The sequence below is a fragment of the Zingiber officinale genome, chromosome 10A, assembly GCF_018446385.1.
Source record: "Zingiber officinale cultivar Zhangliang chromosome 10A, Zo_v1.1, whole genome shotgun sequence".
NCBI lineage: Eukaryota > Viridiplantae > Streptophyta > Magnoliopsida > Zingiberales > Zingiberaceae > Zingiber > Zingiber officinale.
This window is the reverse complement of record NC_056004.1, coordinates 89,572,197-89,590,197: the sequence shown is the minus strand read 5'-3', so window position 1 is coordinate 89,590,197 and position 18,001 is coordinate 89,572,197. Positions and strand designations below refer to the sequence as shown.

The 18,001-nt window shown below is 39.1% G+C and overlaps 1 protein-coding gene across 1 annotated transcript; it reads left to right on the top strand.

The window, feature by feature from the left end:
- Positions 1-1,545: 1,545 nt before the first annotated feature.
- Positions 1,546-3,849, top strand: LOC122026772 ((3S,6E)-nerolidol synthase 1-like). The gene is made up of 8 exons (XM_042585492.1): positions 1,546-1,704; positions 1,791-1,829; positions 1,937-2,057; positions 2,151-2,517; positions 2,708-2,926; positions 3,019-3,157; positions 3,244-3,483; positions 3,559-3,849. Exons 1-8 carry the CDS (start codon positions 1,546-1,548, stop codon positions 3,847-3,849), a joined length of 1,575 nt encoding a protein of 524 aa, XP_042441426.1.
- Positions 3,850-18,001: the final 14,152 nt, after the last annotated feature.

The following is an 18,001-nucleotide window of genomic DNA, read 5'->3' as shown; positions in this document are numbered from 1 at the left end:
TAATTCATAGTAGGTGAGGTCGGCTCAATGCTAATGAGTTCCAAATTCAAATTTTTTTATAACTAACCTCTCAAATTATGAAGAAGACAAGTCGTCAATGGTCCACCAATACTATATCATTGTCATGAAGACTAAATATGATTGTAAATGCATGGTAGCACAAGAGAATTCATTCAAGTTTATAGTGCAGAGTTCATATTTTCACAGAATAACTAACTATGATTAAGCTAAGATATCATATTTTATTAAGTTGTTAGGTATGATATGTATCATATCATGCCCAATGTGGAGATTTATGTTAATTTTTCTTTATTATATTTTAATACCTCTGAGAAGTCGAAATATACAATGGATAGAATATTTAAATTCATTGCAATCTCAGAAATTCACATGAATTGAAATGGCTACGTACAATCTGAGGTTTTTACGTCTATCAGTGAGTTTTGACCGAAATCTACTGATGGACTTAGAGAGCTATGATTACACTCATTTTAGTTCCTATGGATTTCTAATATTGCAAGGAGTTCAAATATGTTATTCATTATTTATTTTGGCTTCTTTGAGGTGTTAAAATGTATTAAGGAAGAATTGCTAAAAATCTTCATGTTGGGCTTGATACGATACATGTTAGGATCAACGTGGAGATTTTTATCAATTCTTCTTTATTACATTCAACACCTCAGAGAAGCCAAAATAAATAATGGGTAGTATATTTGAATTCCTTACAACATCAGAAATCCATAGATACAGAAATTGATACAATCTGAGATTTATAGGTCCATTAGTGAATTTTGATCGAAATCTAATCTTGAACTTAGATATCTTTGATTGTATCTATTTCAGTTCATGTGTATTTCCAAGATTATAAGAAGTTTGAATATGTTATTCATAGTTTATTTTGACTCCTCCAAATATATAAATTAAAATGTTATAAAAAATTGAATAAACTTTTAATGTCGTGAGTCTAATATGATTTGCATACCAAACGTATGTTATGCAGGTATGAAGGCACTGCATGCATAGAAGAGAGAGGTGAGAGAAAAGAGAATAGAGAAAAAAAAATGATAGAGAAATTTAGATTGGTATAGAATAGGAAATGGATTCGTACTTTGAAAAATACTAAAATAGTATAAACCATTTAATGAATTGCTGAAATTTAAATGCAGATTTCACGTGATCCAAAGCCGCCACACGCGGATTCATCCAAATTCAAGTATTCAAATTAACATACTCGTTTAAATCAATCAAATTGCCGCAACATTATTGATCAATTAGTTTGACCGGATCATCCAACCAAATTGACCATTATAATTGGACCAATCCAGTCATCAAAATGATTTTGCTCGCCCGGAACATCGGTCCCACAGTGAGGTAAAATGAGATAAGTATGTATGATGTATCAACTCGGCTACATTGGTACAGATGCACAATCACGTCGAGAAACTGACCAGGGTTCCACTGCACTCTATAAATAGGGTCCGCCTCTGCTTATCAAACACACAGATTTTATACGATTAGTAATCCATTCCAGTCCGACAGAGCAAGATGCTGGCGCAGTGCTCCTCCTCCTTCTACCCCAAGTTTATGGCTTCTCTCCACACCAACACCACCAATAACCCCAGCAGTACTCACATCGCCATGCCGCCGCGGCTTCATCAGTTGCAGAAACAACGAATCATGAAGTCCGACATCTTTGAAGATCAAGTGAGTGGCCACTACTCTTAGCTATTCTCATATTAATTAGTTGGTTCATGGCCTGCTGCTTTAATTCTGTGCATGCATGCATGCAGGAGAGTTTGTGCCTGAGACACAGCGACCGGTTGAGCCAAGTGAGGAGGATGTTTGATGACCAGACAAGAGGAGCCAAGGAGACCTTGCTGTTCATAGACTCCCTTCAAAAGCTCGCCATCGACTACCATTTCAAGAAGAGATTCAGGCCGAGATGCATTCTTTATACGACCAGCGACTCCCCATCTCCAATGGCGAAGCCAGCAGCATTGCGGAAGTGACCCTTTTGTTCCGGTTACTGAGACAAGCTCGATACCCTGTTTCGACAGGTAACTGAGGTTTATGCTTGTAGTTGTCGTTGTATTGCATGATGAAATGAAATGAAATGGGCTTAATTAAACCAATTCCTTCTATCTCTTTAGATGTGCTGCGCAGGTTCCATGATGGTAGAGGAGAGTTCATGGCGTCTCTCAGCAAGGAGATGGATGGGCTGATGAATCTATTTGAAGCGTCGAATTTGAATACTGGTGGGGAATTAATACTCTACAGGGCCAATGAATTCAGTAGCCATCACCTCAGGTCCTACATGGCATCTTTGGGGCCAGAGTTTGCAGTAACTATTGAACATGTGCTGGAGACTCCATCTCATATGACCTTGCAGAGATTCCAAGCCAGGAAATATCTTGATAGTGACAACTTCTATCACAATTTGCATGTTCGAGAATTGGGGGAGATGGATTTCACCATGCTCCAGTCACTGCATCAAAAGGAACTAAAACAAGTCACAAGGTATAGTTTTAGTTTTGCCTAATTTTTGTTAATTGGGGCTACAAATGAGCCAAGCTAAGTTTAATTATTTGTGATGTTCAAACTTGTTAATTGAACTAATTAGTAGATGAAAAAGTTGTTCAACCTTGATTTGGTTTCTTTTTAAAATCCTAATTATTATTTGATTGATTATATATGTATATGTATATAGATGGTGGAAGAAGTCAGGATTGGGCCAAGAGCTAGGGTTTGCTCGGGATCAATCCTTGAAGTGGTTCACTTGGACAATGACATGTCTACCAAACCCTAAATTTTCAAGTTATAGGGTTGTTCTCTCGAAGATCATCGCATTTGTTTATCTTCTTGACGATATTTTTGACGTGGAAGGATCGATCGACGATCTCCATCTCTTTGTACAGGCCATTGAAAGGTATTTAGTCACGTTTATTTCACCAACTCATAGGATCAAATATTTTTTTAGAGTGATCAGTTAATTGTTAATGACTTTTATGACCATTGCAGATGGGATCACTCTTCAATGGATTCACTTCCCAACTACATGAGGGTATGCTTCAAGGAATTAAATAGCACTATCAATGAGATTGCCGAAATTGTGCTCAAGGAACATGGATGGAATCCAATCGAATATCTAAAGAAATCAGTATGAATTGTTGTTCTTTTTGTAAAATATGTTTTAGTGTTTTTATTATCACTGAAATTTGGTTAAAAATTGACTTTGTTTTGTAGTGGATACAATTAAGTAATGCATTTTTAGTGGAAGCAAAATTGTTGTCGAAAGACCAAGTCCCGACAATGGATGACTACATGAAGATTGCCACAATTACTTGTGGTGTTCCTGCAGCCTTAATGCACATGTATTTTCTATTAGGACATCGCACGACGAATGATCTCTGTGAAGATCTGCCGAGTCTTATATCTTGTCCTTCGAGAATTCTTCGACTTTGGGATGACTTGGGAAGTGCAAAGGTAGATATATTATTTTTAATTTTTATGATTCTATACTAGCAAGAGGATAATGAATTTATCGTGTATGATAATTAGGACGAAAAACAAATTGGGAGGGATGGCTCGTTGTTGATTTGCATGATGAAGGAGAACCCACATTGGTCGTTAGAAGTTGCAAAGGAAAAAGTAATGCAAATGATAGATGAAGAGTGGGAGGAGCTCAACAAGGAATGCTTCAGTTCATCGACCTCAACATTCTCTCAAGATTTTGTGACGGCTTGCTTGAATAGTGCTAGGATGGTGAGGGTGATGTACAACTACAACGAGGAGCATAACCTCCCCATGCTTAAGGAGTATATAAACTTATTGTTGTTTAAACAAATTTAAACACCTCTCATATATATTTAAAATGTTAGAGGTTAGTAGTTAATGCTATTCAAAATGATGTGTTGAATGAATGCTCCCTTTCACTTGTTTTAATTTGTTTTGTTTGGTCTAGTGGCGGACCTAGAAATTTCAAATGTGATTTACAATTGACTTATACAGTCTCTCATTTTTTTAAATAATAATGCATGATATAATTATTTGATAATTTACTAAATATGTCTTTTTCAATAAATGTCGTCATAGAGTCATTTAACTATTGATCACACATTCTATTGCGAAGTCGATTCTTCACAATCTTCATAACTGAAAATGCTCTCTATCTACTATGGAAGGTGCAACCGGCAAAATCAAAGTCAATGTAAAAAGCTTGTAAATCAATGGATATGCTGTCTTTTCTATTTTCCACCACCAATCGAGTAATATCACTCAACTCCATTAAATTTGAAAACTTAATATCTGATTGAACATAGAAAGTCTAAATCTGATTTGAGAGTTCTAAAAGATTAATATCAGAAAAATCTCTTGGATATAATTTGGCTAATCGAATAGCTTTTGATTGTCAAACGATGCAAAAGAATTAAATGGTTTTAAGCATGCAACACAAAGCAATAATTCAATGTTAGTATCATTAAATCGACTATTTAGCTCTTGTACTTGCATATCAATGACGGTATTGAATAATTCAACATGGTAGTGATGGAAATTATCATCTTTTTAGTTATGCGCCGTGATCTTCCTCGAGCTACAAATATATCATCTATATTGGGAACATAAATAAAATGTTTCCCACAAAAATTGAATGTCACATCCAACAAAGAACTCCATCATCCCTTATTGATTGAAGGTGTCATTGTCCCATGGGATGTTGAGTTGGCTAAGGTGACAGACTTGTGACAATAGGACAAGGGATCAATTCCTTGTGGATGCACGCACTCGGGGGAAAAACTTCTCCCATCCCCTAGCTAACTTAGCCGCCGGTTATAAGATGACCCCATGTTCCCTTCACATTACCTAGAAACGGGCTGTGAGGAGTGCTTGGGGTGAGCGTAATCATTTTTTATTATAATTGAATGCATTATCTAGAAATATGAAACAATCATCTTTTTCATGTGCAAAGTTTGTGACAAATCATTTGTTATTCCCAATAATGATTACATCAAATGAAGAGTAATCATAAACTCAAAATATTGTATTGCCTCTAGCAAACAAGATGCTTTACATTTTTTTATCTAAAAATAAGTCGTCTACCACAATTACATCAAGTACATCAACAATAGATGCAAAAATATAATGAAACTATTTAGAGTTCTGTAATGTGATCCCTAACATGTATCACCAAGATGAACAAGAGATGTCTCTTGATTCAATCCCAACCCACTAAGGATTTCTTCATTTTTCTAGACTAGCAATTATTCTAGCAACTTATGACTCTTGCAAAGTATCTTACCGATACATGAGGCTCCAACCATACTAACAATATCAAAAATTAAATTGAAAAGTCTAGTAACAAGTACATGCATGTTTCCTCACTACTACCACCAACTAATTGAAGTTAATGAGTAAAATAATGGATGTAATGTGTAAACTCATTCTCTTTCAAGATGAGAGCTTTAAGTCCATTTATACACACCTTGCATATTGATAGCCTCATTATAACCTTGATGTTGCAACATTGAAATGCTCAAACCATGTGCCAAAAATAGATAAAATTTTTCTTTCAGTGATTTGTAGTAGCACTTCTAACATGTTTAAGACCCAAAATCGAGCAACCACACATCCACTTTTATTCACAAATCTCAAAAAAATCATTCATTTGCTCTTTTATAGACATATCTTGAGATTCATCAATAAGAATTGAAAATACTCTATCACCAAGCTCTCTAATTATAGCTTTAATTGTTTCAAATGCTATAGCCCTCACAATATCTTTTTGAATTTTAGGTGAAGTCAATTTCATATTCCCAAGGGCATTTTAAAGTACAACTCTCTTAACTTCTTTATTATTGTTAGCAAGAAATTGTATTTGTTCAACAATAGTCCTTGATTGCTTAAATCTTCAGATTCATTGTGACCATGAAATGGGAGACCATGATTCATAAGAAATCTGTTGCACTTAATTCATGGCGACAATTGAATCCTATAATCAATTTTTACTTCCTTTGTTACTTTAACAAAATTATTCTAAATATGTTACTCTTGATTTAGCAAGTCTTGACATTTGCTAAAAGCTCAGCTAGGAGCACTATTAGGGACACCCCTCCCCACTCCTCCCCCTCCAACACACATACGCATGCTCATGTTGTTGGGGGATCGGTGGCCGGCTTGAAGAGAGGTTGGATAGACGGCGCCCCCAAATTGATCGCTTTCTACGTATTTGTTAGTTGCATAGCGGAATACAAATAATATAAACACAAATAAGAAAGCTAAATACAAATACAAAGAACAAGAAAGAGCAAGCAAACCAACACACGCCGATTTACGTGGTTCGGAGATAAAGCTCCTACTCCACAGCTGCCCGTAAGGTGGACGATCCCTATCCGTCGGTGGATTACTCCCCGGAAGACCTCCGGCTAGCTCACGTAGCTCCTTGTGGGTGGAGAAACCTCACCACAACTCTCACCATGGACTCTTTACAAGCTAGGGCACAAGTAGACTACTAATAGAGATTAACCACCTCTATTTCGTCAACCTCAACCAAGCTTCCAAGGCTTGGTTATATAGGCCACGGGTTGGAAAACCCCGTCTACCAGTCGACTGCTAAAACATGCAGTCGACTGCCTCTGTGGAAATTCGACCGTTACATCCCAACGGCTCGATTCCACACTAACCAAGCGAACAGAGACATTCTGTTCGCTGCCAGTCGACTACCCCAGTCGACTGCACCAGTCGACTGCTAAAACATGCAGTCGACTGCCACAATATTGCTACAGTAGCGCTACAGTAACGCTACAGTACTGTTACAGTAAAACCCTAAAACTAGGATTTTACTCTGAGTATAATCTCTCATGCACTCGTACCCTCACCCTTATGACTCATTTGACGCTTCATTTGCATCTTTGACCTCTTACCTTCAAGCCTACTTCCTTTGGTTCTCGTCCCTCGGATGTATTCAAGCCCGCGGCTCGTCCCCAATGCCATCCTTCGCGTATGCCTCGAAGTCGCTTCCCTCGGCCCTTGTCCTCGCTGCCTTGTCCACGGTCCCTCGGATGCTCCATCCTTCACCGGACCCGAAGCCATCAACCTGAGTCACATGTGTATCCTGTAAACCTGCACAACTCAAATACACATATCAAATACAAGGGTGAACCTAACTTAAACCCTTTGCCCAAACACCAAAACACATGGTCCCGCGGACCATCGGGATTACTCCAACAATCTCCCCCTTTTTGGTGTTTGGCAATACGTTTAAGTTAGGGAAAACATATAGCAAATAAACATGCTAAAACAAATGGACTTACGTTGCCAAGGCTACACACTTGGACTTACACCACTGAATGGACTTACGTTGCCAAGGCTACACACTTGGACTTACACTGCCGAATGAACTTACGTTGCCAAGGCTACACACTTGGACTTACACTGCCGAATGGACTTACGTTGCCAAGGTTACACACTTGGTAACTGCCATAACAATGCATCATGCATTTGAACCTATCCCAAGGCTCCCCTCCCCCTACACCTACGCTCCCCATGAGTTAGGATTTTTACAACGGGCTTTTTAAGAACCTATCCAAAGGCTCCCCCTACACAAAGGTACTTTCAGGTTTTCCCAACTAAACCTTACTTCTCCCCCTTTGCCTAACATCCAAAAAATTCTCCAACAATATCTCAATTATTGAAAACTTCTAAACTCATGTATGTATCCCCCATGGATCCCATACATCTATATGAGCTGACCTGGTCAAAATCTAGTGCTGAAAACACTTCCAGACTGATATCAGTCGACTGCAAGAAGTACCAGTCGACTGCCCCCATGAAAATGAGCTTACAGAGACATTCTGTGCTCATGAACAGTGTTACCAGTCGACTGGTACACTATTTATGAAAAAATCAACCTTTTCTTGCCAACTTCAGAAATGTGCTAGAAATTCCACAGACGTCCAAAAATCCCCAAATTTTGTAGAGAGCTCTATTATATCAATATCTACTTGGGAAAAATATATATAAAAATATATCTATCACCAATCCCAAGATTGACATAAAACACAAAATTAGCTAAAAAGTTCAATTGAACCTTGACCTAAAGTCCTAGTTTTGGCTTCCTCTTGATGTATTTGCCCATACTAACCCACAATGCATCCCTAGCATTGGTTTATATGGCATCTATACATCCAAAACCAATTATCATGCTATATGACCCCAATGTTATATTTTCAAGCATGAAACACAACCCATGTGTGCCAATTCCCTAAGTTTGAGACTCAAGTCCGTCTCCAAATCACTTGGCACATTCCATGACCTAACCTAGACTCCCAAGTAAAACCCACTTGAGATCCATTGGCCATGGGTCCCAAATTGACTCTTTGAGCTCCCCCTAGAGCTCTTAGCCTTAGCCACCTCCCTAGGTGACTCATCCACAATGGCTAGGCCATTCCGGTGCACCTCCGGTGACACTTGGCCTACAAATCTAACTTTCTTAACCTTGGACACTTTGTCCTTGGTTAATTTCTCCTTACCATTAAATGACTTTTCCTTGCCATTTATTGGCTTGTCCTTGCTATAGTCATATGCAACCCTAGCATAAGACTTTCCCTTAGCTTTGGAGGACTCTCTCTTTACATGATTATTTGCCACCCTAGCACATGATCTCTCATTAGCCTTGGAGGGACTAGATCGGTATCCCGAGCCCGATCTATCATGGTTGGGTCTTTGGCTACCCAACACCATATTTAATTCCTTAGATCCAACATTGAATCTCTTAAGGAATTGTTCTAACTTATCAAGCTTTCCCCTTAAGGCTTGATTCTCCTTCTCTAGGTTCCTAACCCTAGAGTTAATTTATCCAAATTGGACATTCCTAGACCTACCCTTTCTAGGCATATGTCTCTCCTTCTTGGGATTAATGCCTTGGGTCTTCTTAGGTCTACCATTTCTAGATTTTTCATGAATGGGTCTCCTAGGGTTTTGATCTACAATTACCCTACTCCTATCATGATATTTGAAACCAAAATTTTGCATGGGCATATAATGATTAACATTATTTTTCCTAACATGCATGGGAACATAAGAGTTTGAATTTGAATTACACTTCAAATTAGGGTATACCTCCCTTACCCTTGAAGCTCCCCCTTGACTTGAGCTCCTCTTCTTCTTCTCCCACTTCTTTAGATGCTCCAACCTCTTGAACTCTCCCTTCCTTGAGCATCTTGTGTGGTAGTGTCCAAGTTCTCCACACGTGAAGCATCTAATCTTCTCATTCTTCTTCCTACAACTCAAATTAGATTCTAAAGAGATTGAATTGAGTTTAGGAGATACCTCTTTCTTACCCATAGGACATCTACTCTTGTAGTGTCCCTTCTCATTGCACCCGAAACAAATGATGTGATCTTTTGACTTTGCTTCGGTGGAGGTGCTTACTAGATTGACCACTTCCAAGACCTCTTCTTCTTCTTCTTCACTTGCCTTGGAATTTTCTTCAATTCTTGAGGATATAGATGCTATATCTTCCTCATCCACACTTGTGGATGACCTTTCTTCATCCTTTTCCTCAAATGTGACCAAATTTACTTCCTCTTCTTCTTTTGATGTTGAATTGGTCTCCACATCCGATTGGTCCTTCTTCTCCTCTTGGACCACTTCATCACTTTCTTCGGATTTTTCTTCTTCTTCTTGTGTAGGCAAAAATTCCTCCCATGGTAATTTCTTCACTTTACTCCACAATTCATGGGCGTTCTCATATTTACCTACACCACTTATCACATTAGGAGGCAATAAATCAATTAAAATTGCTATTACCTTTGAGTTTGCCTCCGATCGTGAGGTTTGCTCCTCCGTCCAATGTTGTGTTCGAAGCTTCTTTCCTTTCTTGTCCTTTGGGTCTTTGAATGGCTCCTTTACCACCATCATGGTGTCCCAATCCGTGCTGAAGAAGATCTCCATCTTCATCATCCAATAGGTGATGTCCCCAAGGCTTCCTCCTTCAAACTTTGGAGGTTCAATCAAGTCGGTCATCTTTTGCCTCCTTGGCGGTTAGTCCAATAGAGAGCGTCCTTGCTCTGATACCACTTGTTGGGGGATCGGTGACCGGCTTGAAGGGGGGTTGGATAGACGGTGCCCCAAAATCGATCGCTTTCTACGTAATTTTTAGTTGCACAGCGGAATACAAATAATACAAACACAAATACGAATGCTAAATACAAATACAAAGAACAAGAAAGAGCAAGCAAACCAACACACGCCGATTTACATGGTTCGGAGATAAAGCTCCTACTCCACGGTTGCCTGTAAGGTGGATGATCCCTATCCGTCGGTGGATTACTCCCCGGAAGACCTCCGGCTAGCTCACGTAGCTCCTTGTGGGTGGAGAAACCTCACCACAACTCTCACCAAGGACTCTTTACAAGCTAGGGCACAAGTAGACTACTAATAGAGATTAACCACCTCTATTTCGTCAACCTCAACCAAGCTTCCAAGGCTTGGTTATATAGGCCACGGGTTGGAAAACCCCGCCTACCAGTCGACTGCTAAAATATGCAGTCGACTGCCCCAGTCGACTGCTAAAACATGCAGTCGACTGCTACAGTATTGCTGCAGTAACGCTACAGTAACGCTACAGTACTGGTACAGTAACGCTACCGTACTTCTACAGTGAAACCCTAAAACTAGGATTTTACTCCGAGTACAATCTCTCATGCACTCGTACCCTCACCCTTATGACTCATTTGATGTTTCATTTGCAGCTTTGACCTCTTGCCTTCAAGCCTACTTCCTTTGGCTCTCATCCCTCGGATGCATTCAAGCCCGCGGGTCGTCCCCAATGCCATCTTTCGCGTATGCCTCGAAGTCGCTTTCCTCCGCCCTTGTCCTCACTGCCTTGTCCATGGTCCCTCGGATGCTCCATCCTTCAACGGACCCGAAGCCATCAACCTGAGTCACATGTGTATCCTGCAAACCTGTACAACTCAAATACACATATCAAATACAAGGGTGAACCTAAGTTAAACCCTTTGCCCAAACACCAAAACACATGGTCCCGTGGACCATCGGGATTGCTCCAACACATGTAACTTTCTTTTATTTTTCAATTTGTAAAATATTCACTAACAAATTTATCACCACCCCCTTGCTCCCCACAATTAAAAACATAGAAATATAGACAAAACTCAGCATCCTTAGTAATGTTATATTCCAACCAATCAAATTCATCAAACCATGACGGATTAAATCTTCATGGCTTGTTATTGAAATCTATAGTTTTAAATTTATGCTTACGGGGTTGGCATAGGGTCTCTTAGATGATACTTTCTTTAAACTCTTTCATGGATATTATGTTCATAATCACTAATCCTAAGTCTTAGTCTTGGATCCAGTGGAAGATCAATTATATTTGAACCAATATGAAGTTTATTAGAAGACTCTTGAGACTTTTTTTCAACATAAGTTTCATAACTATTTTTTTAATAAACTGATCAATACTTTTTTTTTTCAAAAGATGGTGAATCTTGATTAGTTGATTTTCTTGAAAAATATCTTAACATATTATATAGTTCTACAAAAAAAAAAAAAAAATCAAGCCATATGTCAAAAAATAAAAATACATAGAATCAATTCTAAATGATAAAACTAACAAATATTCAATGTCCAACACTCCAAAATAATATAAAAGATTTAAGATTCATATTATCAAAATAGGTGATAACTCCAAAGAATCAAACTAATAATCTAATAATTAATACATAAAGAACAACAAATATATATGGTATATGTTTCAAAAATGCCAAAATCGAAAGGTCAAAAGTGGAGGGCAACAAGGGAAAATGTGATAATTTAACAAATCACAAGCTAAAAGGGGAGAAATAATTTTTTTTTAGAAAAGGGTAAGAGGTTATCGATTGAAAAGATTTGGAAAAAGAGATTTTTTGGGGTGGACGCATGACCGCCTTGACCCTTTGTGAGTCCATCCCTAGTTTCGTCCCAATATGTCAATTATCATATTAAATTTTAGCATGTCACTCTAAGATTATATTAATAAATTAATTTTAATTTGTGCCTTTTAGACATCAAGATATAATGATATCGCTCATTCCAAACCGTCTAATATCATCAGTCTTATGATAAAATACAGATAAATAAATCACGGAGTATACCACCTATGCCAACATGTGAAAGTAAAAATTATAAAAATATAAAATAAAATTAATATTTAAAAAATAGATGTAACATGAGGACTTCCTATAGGATCCTCCATCCTAGCTACACTACTCTTACCCACATAACAATATAAATATTGAAAAATACTTTGGATGAGTCATTTTATATGTCGTACAAAATATCAATAATGGTGTAGGTCATGATGATGAGTTGTTTCTTTATTTTTGTGTTGGTCTGTCTATCTAGTACCCATTAATAATTCCATCACTATAAAATTCAATATCACACATTAATTTTAAAGTCGTGTGACATTGTAGGCATATGATAGTTCGCACTAGTTAATTAAGTTGATTGGTTATAACTAAAATCTAAGTATAATTTTGACTCTACAAAAATAATTAAGTCATCAATTCACCCAATCTTTTTTACTTGGAACTAGTTATCCAATTCTTCGAACCAATTAATCCTAGAGATAACCGACCTGACCTCATGGAAGTTTACTAGTAGCCATCAGGATAAATCGGGAGGTCCTCATGGTAGTATATCTAGATGGCCCACTTTCTTAGGCTCAATACCCACTGGAGAAAAACAAATCTCCTACAATTCTTTATAGTTGAATCTCGAGCCAGAGTTTCCTGGGATCTATACTTAGAGGTCTAACCACTTCACTGAAGCATTGAACGTGCCAATTCACCAAATTAAATTATATAGTTGTTATAATTAGTCACAATTAAGATTCAACTTTGACTTAGAGACATGGTCAATGTTGGAGGAATTGACCTGGTCAAGGTTGACCAAACTCAAATTGACTCAATTTAGCTTAAGTTAAGTTTTGATGTTTGATTAATATGTTTAAGGTTGAGTAATATATCAAGTAGGCCAAGATTGATCAAATACTTGATAGTTGATCAATGTATTTGATAGTTGAGCAAGATGTCAAGTGAAAGAAGAGATTGTTCGAGGAGGAGATTGTTTATACAATCAAACTTGAGTTAGGTTGACTAAGATATTTTGATGGTTGAGTGAAAAGCCAAGTAGATCACGGTTGATCAGATATTTTACAATAGCAAGTCCAAGTAAATTACGATTGACCTGATACTTGGTAGATTAGATGTTCAACAAGGAGTTGGCGAAATTGAAGTCTAAATGGGTCATGATTGATTAGACACTTGACAATGGTGGAAGTCCTGATAGATCTTGAAGAACCAGATATTAGGAATGAGAAGGGAAGTCCAAACATGTTAAGGAGGACTGAATGTTTGGTAGTGGTAAAGTCCTGACAGTTCAAGATTGTTAGGATCCATGCTAGCTAGAGGAGAAGTGAATAGTTTTGATTGTGTTGATTGAATGCACAACGGAATCTTGAAGCAAACTCAATGCCACATGCATAAAACCAAGATTTTACTTGGTTTGCCACCTCACAATGGAACTACTCCAAGAAGCCTCTTACAACACTTGTTGCTGTAAAACACCACAACCCAAAACAAAGCACAAATAAACAAAAACAATTTTACAATTGAAACTATTTTTTACTTGCTCTTTTATCGCTTTAAATTGTCTCTTTATGGTAGAAATTGTAGAAGCACTTCATCTCTAAATCCGCAAGAACCAACACCTTCAAATGAAGCCAAAATTATCTTTGACAAGGTTGCATTCGAGCTAATTTTCACCTAGCAATCGATTACTTACCTTCACCAATTGATTACCTTGCTATAGTTTAAATGTTTACCCCTATAGAACAGCTATTTTTACCCAAGCAATCGATTTCTATGAGTCACCAATTGATTTCCAATGACAATCGATCTGGCTGATCGATTTGGGAGAGTTTTGTTCACTACTACAATGCCACCAATCAATTGCTAGAATCCGTAAATTGAATGGTAGCCTGTAGTTGAATTGAGCTAGTTCAACTAACTAGTTCAACTAGAGACTTGAGTTGTAAGCCTTTTGTCTCACCTTAAACCCTAAATTCAGGGTTTAGGGTTAGCAATCGATTGCTACATCTATTTTACCCTTTTAAAGGCAAAACTCTCGCCTTTCCTAGTATCTGATTGATCTTAACTTACTAGGACTTTTCATTGCCCTACACTCAGTCAATCTTGATCTATCGAGACTTTATCATTGCTTAGCATCTGATCATATTGACCTACCAGGACTTCATCCGATCCATGTGTCAAATGTCTGATCGTTTATGATCCACCTGGACTTCACACCTTACAACTCCATGAGAAATGTGTACATCTAACAAATGTTGCAAAATATTTTTAATCAACTTCATAGTCTTAACAAATGTGTACGAGATTCTAACTTCGTTCCGAGTGCCTCGCCAACGACCTGAAAGCTAATCCTTAAAATAGATATTTAATTAACTTCTGTAATATGGTTTAACTTATGAAGAACACATGAGTTGAACTTGGATTAATAATGTTAAGTTTCGTTTGCAATCCAAGTTTAACTTTTGAAGAACACATGGGTCGCTAGGAAAAGTTCTGTACTTATACAAATTTTTGTACAGGGGAAACAAAACGGAATTCCTAGTAGCACCCAACAAAGCCAGGTGGAGAAAACCCTAGAGGGAGGTAACCTTAGGTCCTGGTGAGTGAAGCAGGTGGAGAAAACCCTATGGGGAGGTAACCTTAGGTCCTAGTGAGTGAAGTCAGGTGGAGAAAACCCTAGAGGGAGGTAACTCTAGGTTCTGGTGAGTGAAGCCAGATAGAGAAAGTCCTAGGGAGAGGTAACTTTAGGTAACATGAAGTCTTGGAGGAGTGAACTTTAAGAAAGATTGATCGGATGGTTTCCAGTAGACTGTGCGTGGTCGACTGAACTAGCTGATCTTGGTAATTCAAAGTTTAGTTTTACCATAGTATTTTACCTTACTATTATTGTTGTTGGATAATTTAGTATTGTAGGAAAAGCCTTAGTGGATCAGACGATCATACACTAAGCAAAGAAAGTCCAAACAGGTCTAGAGGGTGAATGTTGGCAGGTAGGTTGAGGTAATCAACTAGAGTGGAGTGATGGGAAGGTTATGTCCCGGGAAGGGACAAACCCTAGGTCACTGATCCAACTAAAGAAACCAATAGGCTTCTAAGTTGAGATCAAAGACAGATTTACTATCTACTTATACTTTACTACTCTTGTATTATACTATACTGTGGTAACTCTGTTTTGTAGGAGTATTCGAACTAACTGTGTTTGTAGGATCCAAGTGGATCGGTCGACCGAGCCAAGCTGACACGACACAGAGTGATATAGAAGAACACTTTTGCTATGTAAGGTGATTGGTCGATCGAACTCAATGATTGGTTAACCAAACATTAATTAGCATTGATGACAAAATAGATTCAGATCACAGTGAAGAAGGTAATTTATGGGATCGGGCGTAGAGCCAGCCGGGAGTAGCCTGGGAGCTCTGCCCAAGAGAAGTGAGGGGACTGAGCCCTAGGGCCCGACCGACATAGAGCTGACCGAGAGTAGACTGGGAGTCAGGTGTAGAGTCGACTAGAAGTAGACTATGAGTCATGCCCATGAGAAGTGAAGGGATTGAGCCCTGGGATCCGACCAGCGTAGAGCCGACCGGGAGTAGACTGAGAGTCTTGCCTATGAGAAGTGAGGGGGCTGAGCCACCCTGGGGTCAGATTAGTGTAGATCCGGCCGGGAGTAAATTGGGAGACATGGCCATTAGAAATGAGGGGACTAAGCTCTCGGGGTCTGACCAGGATAGAGTCGGCCGGGAGTAGACTGGGAGTCATGTCCATGAAAAATGATGGGAACCAAGTCCTTAGGGAGTGGCCTGTTTAGACACATAGTTCTTAAACTTGACTGCTACCTCCTCTTAATTTTTGACTACCACATCACTTTGACTATTGTCCCTTCACTATCCCTGGGATCAACCACTATTACCCATATTAGTAGTATTCAGGACTTTTCAATATTTTTTTCCATATGCACTTACTTCTTCCTTCATTCATTTGGTTATTCAAAGTGTAGGCTTTGGTTGAAATAAGATGACGGGCCATAAACACTATGACCAAGCTCATCCCTCGAGTATAGGTTAGTTGCCTTGCATGCCTATTTGTTGAATAAAAAACATTCCTTTAAGATGTCTTGAGGGAAATGCTCAAACCTTTGGTCCTTATAATTATTTAATGAATTCAGGTGGACATGTTTCATTGCTAGTGCATCACTTGATCTTGGTCCTGGATAAGTATTGGGTAAGACGTCATCTAGACTATGTTGGATATATGTGAATACAAAAATGATGATAAAGAAAAGAGGCTTTATTGTGAATAAGACTTTAGTCCCACATTGATAATTTCAAGATATATTGGTTGATTTATATTGCTTCACGTGCATATATAATGTGAATAAATACATGAAGAGAGGCTCTCTCTCACGCATTACATTGATCTAACCATCTCCATAAGAGTCATATTCCTTCGTTCTGCCACACCATTTTGTTGGGGTGTACCAGGTGCGGACAATTGGGATTGAATCTCGACCTCTGATAAGTAATTCCTAAACTCTCCTATGAGGTATTCGCCACCACGATCAGATAGTAGTGTCTTGATACTTTTACCAAGACGTTTCTCCACATCAACCTTGTACTCTTTGAACTTATCAAAGCACTTAGACTTGCGGCGCATCAAGTAAATGTATCCGTATCTCGAATAATCATCTATAAAAGAGACAAAGTGTTGGTGCGGGAAGCATCCGACTATCGAATCGTTGTTTTGATAATGGCAAAGGAATTCAAAGTTAAGGTTATGTTGTTATCTAACAAGGTTCATGGAGCTTGTAGGAAAATCCTAAGTGGTACTTAGGCAAAAGTCCTAACTGCGGTTACGCGGGTGAAAAACCCTAAGGGGTGGTAACCCTAGGTCATAGGGGCGGTAACCCTATGCGGAAAGTCTTGGCTAGTCGAGGGCTTCAGGCAAAAGTCCTAGGGGGTGGTAACCCTAGGTGGAAAGTCCTGGTATCGCGAACCAGGTGGAAGACTGGACGAGCCGGGAAGCGGGAGTCCAACAGAAAGTCCGAAAGCATCGAGTGCCGAGCAAAAGTCCAGTCGATCTGGAGGATTGAGCTGGCATCAGGTAAACTCTCCTGAGAGGAGTAGGTGAGGATGTGTTCCCCGCAGAGGGAACAGTAGGCGTCGGGTCGACCTAGGGTCTTCCGGTCGAAAATCTGAAGTCAGACCCGGACAGTCTGGAGACTGTCAAATCTATTTCTACATCTTATCATTTGTGCTCTAACTCTGTTTTACAGGAACCTAACACTTTTGTGCAGGGTTAGGTATGTCCGGGATCGGTCGACCGAACCCTCAAGCCAGCAGCTCAAACTTCTAGAGATTGGACCAGGCTCGACCAGAGGATCGGTCGACCGAACCTTGGGATCAGTCGACCGAACCAAGGATCAACGTCGACTGGATCAGGCCAGGTTGATCGGGTCAGAGAAGCTGATCGGTCGACCGAACGAGGGGATCGATAGACCGAACCAAGGATGAGACTTGACCAGATTGAAGCGGAGCGAGCGGATCGGATGGGAGAAGACTGTCTGATCAGTCGACCGAACGCAGGGATCGGTCGACCGATCCGCCTCAGGTCAAGCCTGATCCCGAAACTTAGGGATCTGGATCAGCCTCACAGAGCCTATAAAAAGGAGCCTCGGAAGCAGCCGAAAGAACATCATGAACAGAAGAACCTATGCTCCTTCGTGCGCTGCTACAAACGCTCCAACAACGCTCTGCTACTCCAACGAATTACAGCTCCAAATCTCTTTGTTCTCGTTTCGTTGGTATAGCTTTTCTTTTATTTGCACTTAACTGTAATTCAATTTGTAATCA